This window comes from Melanotaenia boesemani, chromosome 20 (assembly GCF_017639745.1).
Source record: "Melanotaenia boesemani isolate fMelBoe1 chromosome 20, fMelBoe1.pri, whole genome shotgun sequence".
NCBI classification, from domain to species: Eukaryota; Metazoa; Chordata; class Actinopteri; order Atheriniformes; family Melanotaeniidae; genus Melanotaenia; species Melanotaenia boesemani.
In genome coordinates this window covers 14,094,438-14,115,204 of record NC_055701.1, presented here as the reverse complement: position 1 = coordinate 14,115,204, position 20,767 = coordinate 14,094,438, and the positions used below count along the sequence as shown (strand labels likewise).

Here is a 20,767-nt window from a genome sequence, read left to right as displayed (position 1 = left end):
AAATGTGAAGAGAGGAACCCTTTAACCAGTCTGTATCAAAGCCGAGAGCGGTTGTTATCAGCTATTATTCTTTCTTAATCATTATCTCGAGACGAGTATATTTCCTGTTGTCTCGAGATAACGAGGACCGTAACAGGATAATTTATCTCGTTATCTCAAGAAAACAAAGTTTGTTTTCTTGGCAGACACAAGTATCCAGTCTACCACCACCAGACAGTAAACCAGATCTACTCCTTATAGGGTCGACATGTGGGAGGCATTGTCGCGCCTTCTCTGTTCATTTCCTATGGAACTTCCACAATGAGGCAAAAATGGCAACAGGCAACATTTGTGCATGTGAAACGCTGCGCTTGTTTACATAGACATGCACACGGGGGGCTTCATTGATTGGCCAATGACCAAGAGCACGCACTTTGAAAATGGAGGATCAGATCATTTTAGATGTGTCTGACTTTCCCGTATTATACTTCACCCAAGGATTATAGAGATGTAAATAAGGCAGGCGCATGGCTCTAAGGTGAATTTGTCGAACATAGGTTCTAGATATACCTGGATCAGCTTTGAAGTCCACCATCAAATGATGATACTCACCATGCTGTTTCCTTGTTTGTAAAATAGGACAAATCCAGAGTTGTCTTTCTCTTTTTTTTTTTTTTTTTTTTTTTTTAACCTGTCCTGTCCAGCATCATAGCAAGCAAAATGATAATCTGGTTGCTGTATCGTGCTGAACAAATTTGCTATGCCAAGGGGAGGTCTATGGGTAAGGCTCCTCTTGATAATCTGATTCATTTATTTATTTACGTTGAATCACAGAATCTATGTAATCCCGCTGGACCTGACCGGAGGGGACAGAAAAAGATGGAAAATAGCAAAAAGATGCAAAAGGGAAAGAAGAAAGGAGACAAAAACATCACAGACAGAAGGAAACGACCCTTCAATCCACATCATCACCAGACAACAAAGTGTTACACTTGTACATGAACACAATAGAAAAAACCCTACAACTTTTACAAAAAACAAAAACAAACACACACACACACTAGCGCAGCCACCCAGGGACCCAGCCCCTGGGGCAACCACCTCCTCCCGCTCGCACGCGATGGCTTGTTTTTCCATAAAAATTTAGATATATTTGAGTCCAGTGACTTAAACCAGCTGGAGGATGGTTTAGTGGGTATCATTAAAAACAGGTAGTTTACTTAAGATAGAACCATCATTTTAACTGTGGCAACCCTCCCCATGAGTGATATGGGTAAGCGCCTTCACCGTGAGAGATCATCCTCTATTGCTTTAAGTAGCTGGACATAATTTAGCTTTGTTAGTTCTGATAACCTGGGGGAAATGTTTATGCCTAGATATCTAATGTTTCCAGACTGTATTGTAGTATTGGGTGTGTTTTGTAGGTCACAGTTTAAGGGCATAACAATAGTCTTAGACCAGTTAATAGAGTAGTCAGATATTGATGAGAATGTGTTAATAAGTGTGATTGTCTGGGGGAGAGATGCCAGTGGGTTCTGGAGGAAAAGTAATACATCATCAGCATAAAGACTTATCTTATGTTCTATATTTTTGGCATGGATTCCTTTAATCTCTTTATTTTGTCTTATGGCAGCAGCTAGGGGTTCAATAAAAATAGCAAAGAGTGATGGAGAAAGCGGGCAGCCCTGTCTGGTGCCTCTCTGCAAACAGAAGCTTGGAGAGGTTTGATCATTGGTCTTCACACATGCATTTGGGTTGTTATATAATATTTTTATCCAATCTATGAAAGATGACCCAAACCCAAATTTGTTTAACGTTACAAATAAAAATTTCCAGTTTACTCAGTCAAATGTTTTTTCTGCGTCTAAAGATATGACAGTGGATTCCAGATTATGTAGAGTAGAATAATCTATGAAGTTAATTAATCTACGCATGTTAGTAGAGGAATGTCCACCTTTAATAAAGTCTGTTTGGTCGGGATGTATTATTAGAGGGGTTATTTTTTCTATCCTTCCAGCCAAAGCTTTGCTAATTATTTTGAGATCTACATTTATTAATGAAATTGGACAGTAACTGGGTGAAAGTGTTGAGTCTTTTCCGGGTTTTAATACTAGAGTAATATTAGCTAGGTTCATATTTGAAGGTATTTTTTGTTTTTCCCTTATTTCTAATATCATATTGTAGAAAGAGGGTGCCAGCATTGTCCAGAATTCTTTGTAAAATTCTGCTGGGTAACCATCTGGACCTGGAGTTTTATTGTTGGGCATATGCTGGAGAGCTTCAGGGAGTTTGCCGACTGAAAGGGGGGAATCCAAGGCCATTTTATTTTCATGTTTTAATTTTGGAAGATTGATGTTACTAAGAAATTTATCAATATTGTCATCTGTTATAGTTAGTTGTGATGTATATAATGTTTTATAGAATTCTTTGAAAGTGTTATTTATCTTGTCAGGGTCGTGGCTGATGTTTCCTTCTGGATCTCTGACAGAGGAGATGGTTGTTTTCTCCTTGTTTGTTTTTAACTGATTAGCCAGGAACCTTCCAGATTTGTTGCCATGTTCAAAGTTCTCCAAGCAAAGTCTTTGCACAAAGAATTGCGTCTTTTTATCTATTATTTCATTAAGTTCAAGTTTAGCTTTCCTTATAGCATTTAGTATGTGTTCTTCTGGGGAGACATGGTAAGGGTCCTCTAAGGATTTAATTCTGAGTTCTAACTCTGAGATTCTCAAAGTTTCCTTCTTTTTCTTATGAGAAGAGAAGAAAATTATTTTCCCTTTCATTACTGCTTTTCCTGCTTCCCAAAGAACACACGCTGAAGTATCTGGCAAGTCGCTGTTTTCTAGATATAAGGACCATTCTCTTTTGAAGTAGCTGATAAACTCAGGATCTTTAAGTAATGATGTATTAAAGCTCCAGTTTCTAGTTGCTGGTTTATTGCTCTTATTTTTCAGAGTGAATGATACTGGTGCGTGATCACTAATGCTAATAGGATGGATTCTGATTTCTGGGTTGTCTTTCTCTTTTGTACAATACAGTCAACAGCAAGATTTCTGTCAATTCAAGAAAAATCTTGTGACTCTTCATCCTTCATGCCTTGCTAATTAAATTACTTGGAGAAAAGCAATCAGAGAGCACGATATGCAACACTGCCGCCATCACTGCTGTTTGTCGCGACCTGTGTGTTCGGTTTCTGGATGGCGATGAGTTTCGCCTGTCGCTGTCACTGGTCGCCCCTCATAAGTCGAGCCCATTATACTATTACATCAAGCCATGTCAAGCATCCCAAAACAGCCAAGTTACCTTTCTGATTCAGATTATTAATGTAAAGGTGTTTAATTTCTTATGTCTCTTTAATGTGACCACAGTTATCACAGCAGTGTATGTGAGTGTGTGTGTTAAAACACAATTTCCTTTCTTACTAAATGGCCCCCAATAACGTTTTCCCACCCTTTGGCTCCCTATTTATAAAAGTCTTGTTCTGCCATAGTCAATATCTCAAGTTGCTGATGGACATATATAATCCCAAAACTGTGGATTGTTGAAGTGTGAAAGATCACTTTTTGTTTGTGTTTTACCTGAATATTGAGGGCAGTCATGTTCCTGCATTAATCAGGTCTTGTCTTGTGGCAGTATTTCCTCTAAATTAGCTGAAACAGACCAAAATGAATAAATTAACACAAAAGACATACTTTATTCATCCCCAACGGGGGAAATTCAGGTGTCCAGCAGCATACAGTTTTTGCCATAATCAAGCACTCTCTGTCATGACCCCTGGGTTTTGGTTTGGTAGTCTTATCATGTTATGTTTTTCCTTGTCTTAGTTAGTAGTTCTTTCCCTTGTGTATTCTGTTTTGCTTTTTGCTCTCTGTCATTAGTGCACCTGGTTTAATTTGCTCATTCACTTCACCTGTTCCTCGTTAGTCCATCTATGTATATATACCCCTTGGTTTCTTTTTCTCCTTAACATTGTGTGTTCTCTGGTTTGTCTTTATTTCATGTAATTAAAGCCTTTATTCTGCACCCATCTGCCTTCTGCCTCATCAGCCTTCATTTGGGTCCTTACCTCCACCTCGACCTGTGACACTCACTACCATACAAAACAACAAAATGACAACAACATGACAACTGTAAATAAAATAAATTAAAAACTTCTATCAATGGTATTTAAGTGTACATTATAGTGGCCAGAATAAACAACCATCGGAGCCTTTCAGTCTTGCAGCATATGGAGAGGAGTCGGTCACTGCGGCTGCTTCTCTGGGCGACCACAATGTCATGCAGGGGGTGGCTACTGTTCCTAAGGAATGCCTGCATCTTGCTCCTGATGCACTTCTGCCCCACTCCCCATCACTGACACAAACTTCCTAACCAGTTTGTCAAGCTGTTTCCCCTCCCTGGCCATCATGCAGTTCCCCCAGCACACAACATCAAAAAATACAGCACTGGCAACAACTGACTGATAGAAGAGGTACAGCATTCGTTGTAGACTTCAAAGGATTTAAGCTTCCAGAGAAAGAAGAGTCTGCTATGTCCTTTTTTTATGCTCCAACCAGTCCAGTTTATGATCCAGGTGGATCCCAAAATCCCAAAATGCTTCCCAAAATCCACCATCATCTCCTTGGCTTTAGATGTTTTGAGGATTAGTCCACTGCACCTGTACCAGTGTGTAATGTCTGACATGACCCTCCTGTATTCCCTTCCGTCCCCTCACTACGTGCAAGCCACCACAGCCATATCATCTGAGTATTTCTGGATGTGGCATGGTGGAGACCTGTAGGCAAAGTCTGATGTAAACAGAATCAAAAGAAAAGCTCCAATGTTGGTCCTCACAGTCTCAGAAATTGAATTCCCCAGTTGGACATACTGTGGCCACTCTGTCAGGTAGTTACTGATCCACTCAACGAAGGCAGGCTACATGCACAAATTCTCAAAATTGCCTCTCAGGATCTGAGGCTGGACAGTACTGAAGGCACTCAAGAAATTGAAAAACACTAGCTTAACATATCCCCGAGAGCTATTGAGAAAAGAGAGGGACCGGTGAAGCATATACAAGATAGCATCATCCACCCCTATATTCTCTTGATAGGCAAACTGTAAGGGATGTGGTGCCTTCTGCAGTTGTGGCCCTAGGAGCCGGAGGAGGAGCCTTTCAAGGGTTTTCATGACCACAGAAGTCAGCGGCACGGGTCTGTAATTCTTGACGCTGGACAGCCTCCCGACCTTTGGCTCTGGCACAATGGAGGATGTCTCCCAATGGCTCAGCACCTGACCCTTATGTATGCTCCAGTTGAGGAGCTTGTGCAAAGGCTTAGTCAGCTCTGCAGTACAGTCTTTCAGAGGCCTTGGTGTTATTCCGTCAGGTCCAGCTGACTTGCCAGAACTCACTATTCTCAGTTCCACCCTCACCTCATCCACAGTAAATAAAAATCACTCCGTGGTGCCCCGTCAGCAGATGTAGAACAGCTTCTGCAAGACAGGAGGCAGCAGCTGCTGAGGTGGAACAGCCACTCTCAATATTAGTTTTCACCAAAGCTTCCAACTTCTATTAACACATATTAGTAAAAGAGTTGATGTTTCCCATTATGATTGATAACAAAAAGGGCTTATAACACCGTCTCCTATCCTTAATCTTGACTCCGGAACGGCTTCTGCAGAAGGGTCTTTTCAACTCATGTGGGATCAAGCGAATAATCCCATTAGTTTTCTCCTGCGCTCTACTTTTATTTCTACTTCTATTACAAGCTACATAGAGATTTTTCTCAGTTTCCTGATCTTAATTGCTTGAAAAGCAACCACTTTCTGCACAAAAATCTCAAAAGATTCCAGTATGCAATATATTTTGTCTTCATTGAGATTTTATCCTACTATTGGAGAGCAGAGATGAATGCTTCTGGCTTGCGGGCTAATATTAGAGTCATGTTAGCCGTAACACTCCCTCTTTTGGAAAATCCACTTTATACTGATTAACACTGTGATCTTGTAGACCTGCAGCAGTGAAAGTGTCACTGTAAGTGTGCTTAGTGCCTATGATGACATCACCTCGTGACCTGCTGCTTGAGGTCTTAACTGACTTACTTACAACGTATGATGAAGATCAAGAGCACGCACTTCAGTATCTTTTGGTTATCTGGCTTAAAAAATCCTCACAAAAAAATTCTAACGCAGCAAGCTCAAAACCGGCATTGTGACTCTGATGAGTGCATTAATATAAAAAGGGGTACATTAAATGACTAATCACTAACATAAATATAACAACAAACTATAATCCCAAACAGCAGTAAAAATTTTAACCTTTTAAAACCTTAAGTTGCCCCAGTTGGAGGGCTTTGAGAACTAATGGTGCAGAGGTCTAAATAATAAACACAGGACATGAAGGGTTCATCTATACAGCCCGAAAAGTACACAATTACTGCAGTCAAGTTGGCTTAAAAATGCAATGTGAATGTGTAAATTATTGCTGCATCATCAAAATAGTGTAAGTGTATCTTTAACTGTGTTTACCCTGATACAGATTAGGTTTCCAGCATGAGTCGCCATGGTGATAGACTCTAACAAGAAGTGACCCAGGTCTTGGACACTGAAACCCAGGTTTGAACATGAGGCTACCTCACTAAGCCACTAATCTTCTGTAGTTCAGGCGCCTGTTTAGTGCAGTCTGTTATCAGTCATGTAAACCCATAGCTGGTCAAAAAGTGGATACAGTTCATTGATGATATTAGGAGTAACATATCTGATGAGGAAGATATAAATTCAGTACCAGTCAGAAGTTTGGACACCAGTGAATTTAATTAGAGAATGTGTCCAAATTCTTAACTTGTAGTGTGCATTTGAAAATTTATAAAAGTAAATAATGTCTGTATGAAAGGTTCTGTTGATTGATCCCATCTTTGCAAGATTTTAACACCAAGCAGAACAAGTTAATTATAGATTCAGTGTTTTATCTTTCAAAGTTGTATTCTGATGTGTTTAGTTCATTAAGTTAAATTTGATAATACACTGACCCTAAGGTGCACAGCATGATGTCAGGCAAAATGCAACAAAACAAATGTGTATGTCATAAAAAACAACAAAGTTATATTCACTGCAGCATCTCACAATATAAGAAAACAGAAAAGCCATTTCTTTATAAAACACAATACTATTTTACAAAAGAGCACATTTCCCACAAGACAAACAAAACACAATTCAGAAAATGTATTTGGTTTTCCACCACAATGCAGAAAGCATTAATAAAAAGCAAATAAGAAATAAAACAGCAAGTTGTGGGGTTTTATTTTAAACATTTGCAAGTAAAGTAGTTAATTTAAGTTTGTCTTTTTAGTGTCATACTTACATATGAAAAAAAAATTCTATCTTTACATCAAATCATAAGATCTGTAATGACCTCTATAACATATGTCCCTGTCCATTCCCAATGTTATAATATGCGTTACATCATGATCTCATTTCTGTGCTTCCTGTGACGTGATCATTGTGCACCAGAGTGTTCCAGATTATGAAACACAACCAGAAGGCAGCATTTTCAACAGTCATGGCAGAAGATAAAACTTCAACTGTTTTGGATCTTGTAAAAAATATATAAGTAGATAAATAAATAAAGTATATTCAGATTGTATATATTCACAAATAACACATTAATGAATTTGCACAGGAAACCAGACAAAAAATGATGGGTTAAGTAAAGGTCATATGCAGATAAGGTTTTACATCCCAGCTTAAACCAGTGAAGCAGCAATTACACATGGTCAGTGCCATCAAGCCCCAAGGCTGCAAGGACTCCCAAAAAGGCATCCACTCCAATGGTCACATGATAATGCTCAAATCCATTTGTTCAGACATGGTAGCCATCCAAGTGTGTCTTTCCTCCAATCGCCTACTTCCCAGTCTGTTTGCCCTTTTTATTAATATATTTAAAACCAACTGCTGGAATTGGAAAGTTATCAAGATTAGACTAAGACCATGTCAAACAAACAAATAAACAAATAATGTCAGTATATAAGAATTTTTACCCTGAAATACACTCTTATGCCCACACTATAAAATTCTGGAGTAGCTGAAAAAATTGCTTTGTGTAGTAACTGTGCAAGCACACTTGATGTTAAGACCTAACAGCCTGTGGAGAAGATGAGTGTACATCTTCTCCTAAAAGAATTCAATAAAGTAGAAGAGACAGATTTGAACATGTGTAAGATTGACTTAGACATTTATTGAGTTCAACAAGAAATAATGTTAAATAAATCACAGTTTCAGAGATGTGTTGATTACTAACCTTAAGCCCTCAAAAATTTCCTGTGATGCTTTAACACTTAGTGACCTAATCCATCAGATTAAGAATGAGTTTATTGTTCAGTTGTAAACATAAAGAAAGTTTCTGGTGCATCTTCTGTAGATCAAAGCAACATGAATCAAAAGATTGTGATCTTACTTATGGTTTTACTCACAAAATTACCATAAACTAATAAACTAATGGTAATTAAAGTAAGAAAATATAGTTGTTATTAACAGTTTAGACCAAATCAACTTTTAATCATGCAGGTTCCAAGTCAAGCAGAAGTTTAAAACATCACATAAATATTATACTGCTGCAGAGACCAATCATTTTGTACTGAGAAGACATCAGGAGCACACTGATTTTTATTACATTTCTGAGTTATGCTGCTGTAAGGTCTGTTAATATCCACAAAATGTCACATCATATAGTTAAAAGGCGTATAGTTTTAAGAGAAATTTTATGAGAAAGTTCTCTAAAGTGAACCAGTGAAAGTGAAGAGAAAAATTGCTCATGCATTTGTTCTCCTTAAGAAGTGCTAGTATAGATGCCCAGGGGGGGTTTCCTCCAGCTGTCTGAGCTGAGGGGGAGTTAAAAGGCTGCATTCTCATGCTGCTGAAAGAAGGTGGAACTGGGACTCCGGCTATCTAGTAAAATTCAGCCTGTTCATCATGATCCCTGTGGGCAGGTTTCATATTATCTGTTGGGAAGGGAGTGACCCAACAGAAAAGATTGCTGAGGGGGAGGAAAATGAGATAAAGAAATAGAAAAGGAAACAGGTGAGAGAGAAAACAAAGAAGAAAGAGAGGAAGAGTAAGAGAAAAGTGTCATGCAGACATGAAGGGTGGAGAAAAAATAGTGGCACGGATGTGGAGAACAAGCGTTGTATCGCATGGGAACAAAGAAGCAAAAAGAGTGAGAGACAGAGAACGAGGTCAGGCCAATTGACAGTGCATCAGGTTTGAATTTATGTCCCAGCTGTTAATCCTCACCTGCTTACAGCCCGCAGCAGCAACAAACAGCAATGGAACCTCCACTAAATCCACTGTGAAATTTAAACCTATAAAGTGTGTCAGAAAACACACATCTGACTTTTTTTAAAGCTGGATTTCAACAGATTTAAATCTGAAACAAATGTAGAGACTGATGTGGTGCTCTTAGATTTCCATGCTACTCAGATGGTACAAAACAGAAACATGTGCTCCACAGCGATGCCACAGTGATGGAAATATGTGCACTTGTTTCTGTCAGCGTGTGTGAATTTGTATGCAGTTTTGGATTTAAGATAAAAATGGATCGGACATTTTCAATCATGACAACAGGACTTCATGCTCTTCTTGGATGCTGTGCTCTGTCAAAATATTTCAAATTCTTAGAGGTGAGAGACCAACACACAATTCCTCATTCATGGAAAAGTTCAAATAAGTAAGGCTGACCCATTTTTCAACCTCTAACTGATCATTTACAGTTCTTCACAGCACACCAATTTTCCACATCTCTGCGTAAAAATATACTGTTCTGAAATTAGCTTTTAACCAAACTGAGCCTTTGGATTTTTAGCTGTCAAGGCTGTGGTTTCTCTGGTCTGTATCTATGTAACAACCTTGACCTGCTATGAGCTTTGGAAAATGACCAGATCCATTCAATCAGGTATCACAGAAGGAGTAATATTATCACCCAAGGCTGTCATAGAAACATGTCATATGGCTTTCATTAGGTTCATTTGATGGCCTATATGTTCCTCCTCGCTATAGTCATGTCAAATCTGTTACCTACTCACCAATTACAGTAGCAAAATGTATTAAGGAGAAATAAATAGGTTGCCCTGACAAATTTCACTGAGGCCATTGCCATTCCTGACTCCCCTGGACACCATAAATTGGGTTCACATCTTTTTTCCTTTTTTCTCTTCTTAGTTGCAGGCCTCTCTAATCAGAAAAGACCTTTACCTCAAACCTGAGACATATCTTTAAATGGTTTGGCATCTGCTAAAGATGAGCTTGTCTGCCTCTGAAATGAGAAGAAGGTGACCTGGATAAGCAGCTGCAGATGGAAGGCTGACACGTAGTAAATAAACAACAACTGCACCCTCCACCTGCATTCAGATTGTAAGCTCTGTCTAGAATTATGGCTGTTATTTGGAGTGTTGGTTGCTTAGTAAGTGATGGAACTGGATTTGAGTCTGTGGTTCAGCCACAAGCATCACAGTTTGAACACAGATTCAATGATCCCCGTCTGGCTGATGTAGTTCCTGCTGTCGTTTCCCTAGAAATTCACAAGAAACCACCATTACGAACCAATATTATCAGATCCAGGGCTAAAAAAAATTATATAACTATATTAGATAGTTTGGTTTAAAATGTTGAACTTCTCACTAAAACTGTATTGTTTACTAGCAGAACATTGTACAGCTGCCATCTGCTACTGTTTTCTCATAATGCATTCTGTACCCAGGTAAACAAAATATAGGCAGCCAGCTGTAATCCATCACATCAGACCTGCTTCCTCTGTTGCTCCCGTTCTGCAGGCACATTTTGTAGTGGACAAGGTTGAGGATGTCCTCATTGACTGCTCTGCTCTTCACAGCCCCATATACAATATGCTGTGATGCACTGAGTGTTGTTACTTCTTTTTATCAGCCAACGTTTAGGCTGGAATTAAACTACACAGCCTTGCTTGTATTACAAAATTTTTATTGTTCACTTCATCCATTATTTATCCTACCTATAAGCAGATAACGTTGGAGGAAATCAATGTTTCTCTCTTCACCTGCCAGTGGCTTTAATGTTGCAACTGTTTATGTTCTCAGATGGAAAGAATTGCTGGCAAAAGGTCAACTTGTTATCATCTCTTGTAGTGTTCTGGGGTGGAAATAAATGTCTAATTTTGCTCTCCATCCAAAGATTCGTGTAGCTGCTTTAGAGAAGAGTTCCTGTCCCATCCTGCTTTTTAAAGGAATCCAAGAGACAGCCTTGTGGTGGAAGTTTTAAGGTTATTATGGACATATTCAAAGTAAATGATCCTTGGTTTGGTATTTAAATACCAAATCTGTCTTAATTAATCTGGCATAATTTGAGTTCAGGTGTGTGTGGAGAAAGTTACTCATCAAAGTGACAAGAAGCTCAGCAACTCTGACTTTGGTTGTCATGCAGATTTAAATAGCGTTAGTGACATTTTGAGATGTTATTGCTTGTGTAAAAAGGAAATTACTAACACCCTGGAAGTTTCCATTTCAATGCATCCTCTGATACTTAATATCAAAAGGTCAAAAGACAATATGTAAATTATGTCAGAGGTATTCTTCAAAGCTCTTGTTAAAACAAAAAAACAAAAAAATCTTCCTTCCCGGTAAACAAAATGACAAGTTATATAACTGTTGAAGGTATTAATCTGACTAAACTTGCAAATCCTGGTCAACCTTCTTTTTTTTCTCTTAGTTTAAGAAATTATTACCCTCAGAGGGAAAATTCTGGTATTTTTAAAAGTCGAGTCAACCTGCTTTTGGCAGTGAATCACAGCCAGTTAGTTTGATTAGTTTCAGTAATAAATCCCATGCAGTTAGTCAAAAATAGATGCCGAACCCAGGGGGATAATTTCTGTTTATGGCCAGTTACTTCCCCCAAAAAAACATGAATTATTCATGTATAACTCAGGTTTACTTAAAAAGTATTAGGAGAAATTCACTGGTTGGCTGTATTTAGTGTATTAATAAGCAGTGAAAATGTTTGTGCCTTATTAAAAAAGCAAAATAAAGCCATTTAAGTCTGACAAATTAGGTTCCCACTCTACTGCTTCACAGCATTTATATAATAACTTACCTAAACCATACAATTTGGTCCCCACATTTGCAAAAGTCCCCTTAAGTTTGTGCCCTGGCTGGTTTTGGTCCCCATTATGAAAAAAAACATTCATGGATTTCAGGGCTTCTACACAAGTTCATTTCAGTCAGAGACAGCTGAGTACCAGCAGCTGCTTTGCAAAGATTAATGTAAAACATACACTGCATCAGATGCTTCTTTTTTTCTCCCAGTGACAGGAATAAAACTTTTTCTTTGTTTTTACCAGGTTGCATTTTGTTCCCTACATCACTGTTTACATTGTTAGACATGCAGAGACATCTCCCTACATTGATGTCAATGGAGGCAGGAGCACTATACACAATTCAAATAATAATAAATTTTATTTTTAGGTTTTTTAAATTATTTGTTGTCATAAGCCACCTTATGTCTATATTTGGTCTTTCTCATATCGACATGTTATTGCTGAAAATATATGTAAGGATTGGGTTTGACTGACAGTGTGTGATAGTGTAAACTATAATCAACTTTATCATAAGTTTCTGTAACAAGCTCAGTTTACTAAATATGAATCAGAGTTAATCAGCATCAGGAGTCCAGGTTTATAAGGTCACTTCTGATTTGTGAGGTTGCTGCACAGCTAGTATGCAGGGGAACAAAGATCACAAGCAAATTTAGTCATTCATACTGTCATAATATTAAATAGATATTTTTAAAAAAGCCCCTCCTCCACCATTTTCAGCCTGTTTTGTTGATTCATAACTCTCAAGTAAGTGTAATGATTCACCACACTAACAGTCCCACAATCAGGCAGTCTGAGTTGCTATTGAGTATTTATTTTGATACAAACAGCATCCAAAAATTCATCTAGGCTTCAGGAGTATCTCACTGTATGATTTAGAAGCACATGAGCTACATTATTAGACATGTAGGTAGGAGGAGACTAAGTGCTGTGAGCCTTTAAACTAACCCACTTCACTGAAAAGGCTGACAAACTGCTTGTGGCCACAGATCTGCTGTGAAGCAAGAAAGGAACACACATGACTGAAAGCTGTGATTTAATGCACAGTCATACACATGCCATAAAATGCAGTGTCTTGGTGACACCCTCAGCTTCACATGGGCTGTGATTAGTGTTTGTGGCTATAGATGGGGCAGTAAATGACTTCACTTTTAACTCCCACTCCTCAATTTTAACTCAATAACAGGTTTTTATCTCCAGAAACTGATGAGACTGTAGCATAGATTTATTCTTCTGCCAATAGGTTTTGTTTACAGTGTTAATAAACCAGGACTTTTAACCTTCTGGGGCTGCTATGTGTTTGTATTAACATGTTTTACATAGGTTAACCACACAATGTAAATGTGTGAATTGGGGGGAAAAAAAAAGCCTCCTCATATAAACAAATAAATAAAAACTATGTGTAAATACACATCTATCTGTGTTCATACAGTAGAAGTATGTGGCAAGAGTCGTAGTACTGAAAACCAATACTAGAACTTGCATCCAATTGTCATTCACACTAGATCGCTACCTTTCTGTGTGACCTTATAGATTGCTGACTCCTTTTACTTCCTGTCAAGGTCAGTCCTTATCACCTTGCTAAGGTGCTTTATTAATAGCAATGACCCCTTGAGATTCTTTTTCAGGTGATAAATACTATAAACCTTCCTTAATCAGAAAGGGTGGAACAATAAAGCTGCTAACCACAACAACATACAGTGAGAGACTATTTTATAGCTTCATTAACCCTGTGTTCAGCCTCACTAGCTGTTGTGTCCTTCACTCCAGAGCTGACCTGTTGCAAATCGATAATGCTGCACATTCAGCTAACAAAAGAGAAGATACGGTATAATTAACATATGTGCTTGCTCGATGCAATCATCCCATGTCAACAAGAGGATAATGTGCTGCTCTGCAGCTGTAGCAACTATGCTGTCAAACGAGTCATTCAATCACACAAAAATCATGAACCCTGCTTATAAAATATAAACATTTCCCTGCATAAACGATTATTTGGTTGATTGTGGATCATCTCTGCTTTGTATTTTCTTTCCTCTGGATTCAGGTCTACACTTATTTATGCTGCAATCTATACTCAACAACATGGAAAAGACAGAGGAAGGTCTGAAAATTTGGAAAAACTTAACTGAACTTAAACATAAAAGTCTGGTTTTGGAGAGAAATGGTTATGGTGTGTAAAACCTTAGGGAACTCTGTACAGTTAAACAAACTGGATCAAGGGAATCGAGTCAGTGGGGAGAGAAATGGCAGGTGGATCATCACCAGGTGTGTACTCAATCCTAAAATAAATAAATAAATAGAGCTTTTGAAGTAGAATAAGAAGGACGCTACAGCCTTCTGTAACCTGCTCCTGACCTCAGCTTAAGGCTAGCTGGTTGACACAATATGTCACTGTCACACTGTGTGCTGTCAAGCTGCCTTGTGGTTAAGTTCAGTACTAGGTGGAGATGTGGAATAAAAAAAAAACAACAAAAAAACAGAAAAAAAAGCAGTTTGGCTAAAACGTATTTGTCTCTGTAATTGCCGAGATCCAAAGTCATGCATCTCTATACCTTTTTTCTATACATACTGACAAATCAGGACTGCAAATAATACCTCATTTTACAAAGAAAATGTTCCAGCTTTATCCCCAGTTATACAAAATATGGAATCCATTATGTGCAGATGAAGAACTTTTTTAGCAATTTACTATTTAATTACAATTAAAGAATATTTATGATATAGACTTCCCCATAGGTACAAAGCGCTCTTGTTGTACTCATTTTAACTTCTTATGTGTCTTACATAAAGTATCTTATGAGCTGCAATCTTTGTTAGGACTATATGTGCTGTTGGCATGGAAGTTGTTTTGTTCTCATGGATGCTTGCCTGGGAAAGCCCTTGTAGGTAAGAACACTGAAACAGTGCATGCGCAGATGGCCTATACTGTTCCTTTGTGTGCAGCTTTTTATTTCTTTTCTTTTTGTCCAGCTACTAAATGTGCACAATTCTAACTTTGAATGTAAAAAAAAAAGGAAAAAGGAAAAGTTTCTTTAAGAACCAAATCAGGCAAAGGGGCATTTTTTGTGTACCAGTCTCTGTTCATATACTTTTGTTTCTTAAAATAAAATGACCCTTTTCAAGAAAAACTTCAAGACAAACCTTTGGCTGATCATTTAAAAAGAAAAAAATATGTTAAATAATTTACTCTAAAGGCCCTGGAGTGCTTTGGTTTATGTTTACTATTTGTCAGGGATCATAAGTGGCAGAAACAAGATAACAGTGTGAAAATGTCAGCTTCGCACAGGTTTGAAATGCATATACTGTCTTTTTTTCAGACGCTAACACATCTGTAAATACCATTACAAATAATTAGAAAGGCTTCACCTGCTCCAACATAGCCATCTTTCATGCATGACATGAAAACAGACACATAAGCTAAAGAACATGTGCATTTATGCATGAATTGACATTCTGAGCGCCCCTTTCTGCCTGTGTCTACCACTTGAGCATCGCCCTCTAACTTGCTGAATCTTGACAGCTGCTGGTCACACAGATGTGTTCTTCTCTGCCTGGAGGAAAGCATCAGAGATACTAGCATGTCAGGAGGAAGGTGAAGAGTCACCATTCACAAGGAGGACATGTTGAAATGATTCACATTCTTCTAAATTGTTTCATACCAAATGCCCCAAGACATTGATCGATTTAATCGTGACACCATTTTATTATTCAAGGAACGATAATTTCTCAGATAAGCCTACTATTGTGTTAAAGCTGGTATTATAAAACATCTGTACCAGAAAATACCTTAAAAAGCCTTTATTACACAAATTCCTACCACAACATACTTGTATTCCATAATACTCATAAATCCTCTGTTTTGTTTTTGTAGCTCTTCAGAACAGACTCAAACAATCCAATAAGTCTCTGAAGCAATAAAACTGTAGATGATGAAATACATGAAGATAACATTCTGTAAATATAGATTTAATGTGGAAACAAACAGACCCACATATGTACAGTTAAACAAGTGGGATGGGTGTTCAGTTAAATTGAACTAATCATGACTGGTAAATATCAGCTGACCTTTTTATATTAAGACAACTTTTGATTTTTTTGATTTTTTTTTAACACCATGGCTTGAGCCTTTTTCAAAAAACAAAGATAAGCACATATATGGTAGCAGCAAGCAGTCCCTGACTGTGATCATTTATTTGTGATCATACACATATATATTTTGATCATGAATTTTAAATTAGAAACAAACTTATTTGAACATATTATAGAAAATGCTGACTGACTCTTTCAGCCAAAATGTACCCATGGTCGAAAATCATGTAGCTGTGCAGTTTACCCTCATTAATGGCTGTGCGCTAGCTTTAATAGTAGCTTCCATCCATGCTGGTATCCATACGGAACAATCCAAGTCATTAGAAATTGAAGAAATGAAAGTAATTCAGTGAAGCAGGAGGTTCTCCACCACATCACTGTGCAAACATGTCCATTTGTTTTACATGTATTTTCTCTTTTTTCTCTCAATCTCTCTTTTTTAGCATAATTTTTAATTTTTTTTTTTTTATTTCTCTTTTTAAAGTCTTTGAAGTGTTTAGCTATATGGAGTTTATGTTCAAACATTCCATATTTTATTCATTGTTTTGATGAAAAAGATTACTTTTTCTAATCTCGAACCAAGGTTACAAATGAATGATTCTCCGTTTGCATGCACGTCTTACAGTGTCTCTAAGAGTCAGAGACGGTAGTACTCTCTTATAAATTTCTAGAAATAAATAAATAAATAAATAAACAAATAACAAGCAGCTATTTTATTGGAGACTAGAGGAACAGTTTAGGACCTACAGCATCTGAAGCGCACGAGCTTTTGAAAAGCTTTCTTGAAGTCTTCATTGGACATAGTGTATATGATTGGGTTGATGAGAGAATTCAGATATCCCAGCCAGGTGAAAAAGTCAAATAACTCTGGATTAAAACATGTGTCACATGTGGCCACCAGTAAAGTGTAAATGAAAAACGGAAGCCAGCAAACGATGTAGGCGCCGAGGATTATTCCCAGAGTTTTTGTAGCTTTTCTCTCTCTGGCTGCCGAAATCCGCTTTTTCTCCAAAAGTGCATCTGAAACCGTCACTTTCACCTGATTCTCGCTGGTTGAAGACCCAGTGTCGCTAGACGGAGTGTCGTGTCTCCCGCACTGCAGTGAGGTCGTGGATGCCACGGATCCAGGGGAGTTGGTTACCAAATGCGCAGAGGTTAGTCTCTTCCCAACCTTCTTGGGGGACTGCTTCAGGATCCGTTTCCGAGCCTCCACGTATATCCGCCCGTACAGTACAATAAGGAGCAAAGTGGGGATGTAGAAAGCCCCAAAAGTGGAGTAGATGGTATAAAAGATGTGATCTGTGTTGACGCTGCAGCTGGTCAGCTCCTCTGCTTTCACCTGCCTCCAGAAGAGGGGCGGCAGGGAGATGGAGATGGCAATGACCCAAGCAGTGGCCACCATCCCCGCCGCGCGTGCTGGTGTGCGCTTTTTGGAGTACTCCACTGCGTCCGTGATGGCCCAGTACCTATCCAATGCTATTACGCACAGGTGGAGGATGGACGCTGTGCAGCACGTTATGTCCGAGGAAAGCCAGATGTCACATACGATTTGCCCGAGCGTCCAGGTGTGGATCACCGTGTACAGGACGCATATGGGCATCACCAGAATAGAAACCAGCAGGTCGGTAACGGCCAAAGACGCGATCAAAAAGTTCGCTGGAGTTTGCAGTTTCTTTGACTGGGAGATTGTTGCAATGACGAAGGCGTTGGATAAAGTGGTGGCGAGCGTGATAACCGAAAGAATAACAGCCAGGCTGATCTGATAAGCGAGACTCTCTGCGCTCTCATCGATAGTGGATAAATCTGACAAAATGCTGTCGTTTGTGGTGTTCACAAATTGAGTTGTCTCGACTTGACCGGAAAGCTCCATTACTTTTAATCAATTTAATTTCGTCCAATGATATTTGCCATTGAAAGAGTCCTGTGTCTTGATGAAGGCCGCCTCATCTGTGCCATCTGGTCAGAGAAATGACACAAGTAGCGTGTAGCATAAACGATATTACTCCCTTCTTTCTTATTTTCATCCCTTACATCAGCATTCAGTGTGCAAATGTCAAAATATTGATGCAAATATCCATTCATCGCAGAAAGTCAAAGTTTTCCGTTTTTTAGCCATTAAAGAAAACTTCATCTTTGTTATTGCACATAACAGATGAGATAGAAACGTTGTCTGTGGAAATGTTAAGCTGTGCGTCCTGATGCCTCAACATCTGGAGGGATGTCAGGGATAATCCGCATATAGGGCAGAGGTTCTTCAGAGTTGTGACTCCTCGGGCCCCAAGTGGTTGAATGGTAAGTCAGCCCAAAGCTTCGATTTTTATAAAGACTCTGACATTAAACGAGTGCCACTGATCACAACTGCGTCTCTCTCTTTCTCTCTCTCTCTCGCTCTCTCTCTCTCTTATGAAGAGTGGGCTATCTGCAGGGTCATAGTGCCCATTGTTTCCCATTTATATCATACAATGCATCATTGCTAAAATAAGCATTTTTGCTAGCATTTAGCTTGTGATCAGTGCTGCTGATAAAAATTACAAAACTAAGTCTAACTTGTCCCCTAACTTAACCCACCCTTTGTAAGATTGAATATATGTATTATAACACAACATACCTATGTACAGCTACAATTAAAGTGTTTACTAATGCATAATTACAACTTATATTTGCTGCATCTAATAGATCCTCCTGAAAATTTGATAAAGGATATCTCCTATTCAACTATAAGTGATAAAGAAGGCCACACTATTCACTGCAGAACTGCAGGTCTGCAGGATGCATTGTACAAACAGGAGTGTAACCGTCCTGTGGTCCAAATGTAATCTTAAAGCTTGCTGAAGTGTGGCTTCCCATTGTGTTGTACTTGAGAATAGTGCAAGAAATATTTGTTTGATTTAATAAATTTTCACTGAGGCCTCAGTTAATATATAGGCATCAGTGAAATTATATTTCACTAATGCCTATATATTTATACAAATTAATATAGAATCATCTTGGTCCAATATGGGTTGTGGGTAAGCTGGAGCCTATCCCAGCATTAACAGGTGAGAGGCAGGGTACACCCTGAACAGGTCACCAGTCAATCACAGGGCCAACACATAGGGGACGAACAGCCATTTACACTCACACTCACTCCTACGGAGTGCATGTCTTTGGACGGTGGGAGGAAGCCGGAGTACCGGAGTGCACAAATGGTACTTGCAAACGATGTGAGTGACCATTGTGGAATTACTGCAATAAGAAATGCCAAAATACCCAAGGTGCCTTGTTATTAAACTTGGTATTAAACTATTTTGTTTATTTATTTATTTTTATTTTTTTTAATAAGGTTTTTAGGTGATTTATTGTATTGTGACTGGGGAAAAACTGAGCTTACTGATGATGTTGAAGGAGCGTGGGAACATTTTGATGGCTGGTTTTCACATATTGTAGACAAGCATGCAACTGTTCAAAGATTCTGAGTTAAGGATCGAGATAATGTTTGGGTCTCCTTTGACCTTTCTATATTATTGTATGACTGAAACAAAGCTTGGAAAAAGGCTAGAAAAACAGGAACAGATGCTGATTGGCTTCACTTTAGGTAACTACGCAATGGCTTCTCATTGGACAAGCCAAATCTCATTTTTTTTTTCTGTCCACTACAACTGAAATCTTAAATAACCCAAGGAAATTCTGGAACACTATCAAGTCTATTTCGGTCCCATAAACTCTAAATGATCACCCTTCTTGCATTAGGAACAAGGTTTTCATCTCTGAAAAATCTGCTGTTAGAATGTTTTAATGAGCACTTTATTGCATCTGGAGCCCTTTGTAATAAGTCCCCTCCCTTGAAGTCCTCACCATCTTCTGACATGACTGATGAACGTGTTCCTAATGGTCTGTGTTTTCATTTTGTATCTTTTACAGTAAATGATGTTTGCAGAGCTTTAGTCTTGCTGTACACCAGAAAACCTGCAGGCCCCCATTATATGGAACCATATTTCTTAAAACTTGCAGCTGACCTAATCGCAAAACCTTTGACTAACATTTTTAACCTCTTCATTATGCAAAATGTTATCCCAAAAGTGTGGAAATCAGCCCATGTACTCCACCTGTTGAAGGAGGGGACCTTACAACACTCAACAATTATAGACCCATCTCTAATTTATCAGTTTTGTTAAAGGTTCTTAAAGGGATTGGTTAGTAATCAATTGAAAGATTTCCTGAACACCAATAATATTCTTTCCCAATATCAGTCAGGCTTTAGGAAACATTACAGCATCATATAAGCATCATTAAATGTCATGAATGATATTATGGAGGGCACTGGACAATAATAAAAACATGTGCTGCTCTTTTTAACAGTCTTTCAAATGCCTTCGACACTGTTAATCATCACATCCTTCAGTAAGGCTAATAAAAACTGGATTGTTTGAACAGGCTGCAGGCTGGTTTAAAAATGACCTTTCTGGGAGAACTCAGTGTGTCAAACAAGATGGTAGTCTCTTTAGTGTTGTTAAGTCAGGGGTTCCGCAAGGTTCTGTATTGGGTCCACTTTTATTTTTTATTTATGTCAACAATCTGGGTCAAAACAGTTCAAATACCCAATTTCATTTCTATGCAGATGATACTGTG

At 38.5% G+C, this 20,767-nt stretch overlaps 1 protein-coding gene across 1 annotated transcript; it reads right to left on the bottom strand.

The window, feature by feature from the left end:
- Positions 1-15,853: 15,853 nt before the first annotated feature.
- On the bottom strand, positions 15,854-18,426 carry htr1b (5-hydroxytryptamine (serotonin) receptor 1B). Its single transcript, XM_041972047.1, has one exon. The coding sequence runs from the start codon at positions 18,027-18,029 to the stop codon at positions 16,896-16,898; it is 1,134 nt and encodes a 377-aa protein (XP_041827981.1). The 5' UTR covers positions 18,030-18,426; the 3' UTR covers positions 15,854-16,895.
- Positions 18,427-20,767: the final 2,341 nt, after the last annotated feature.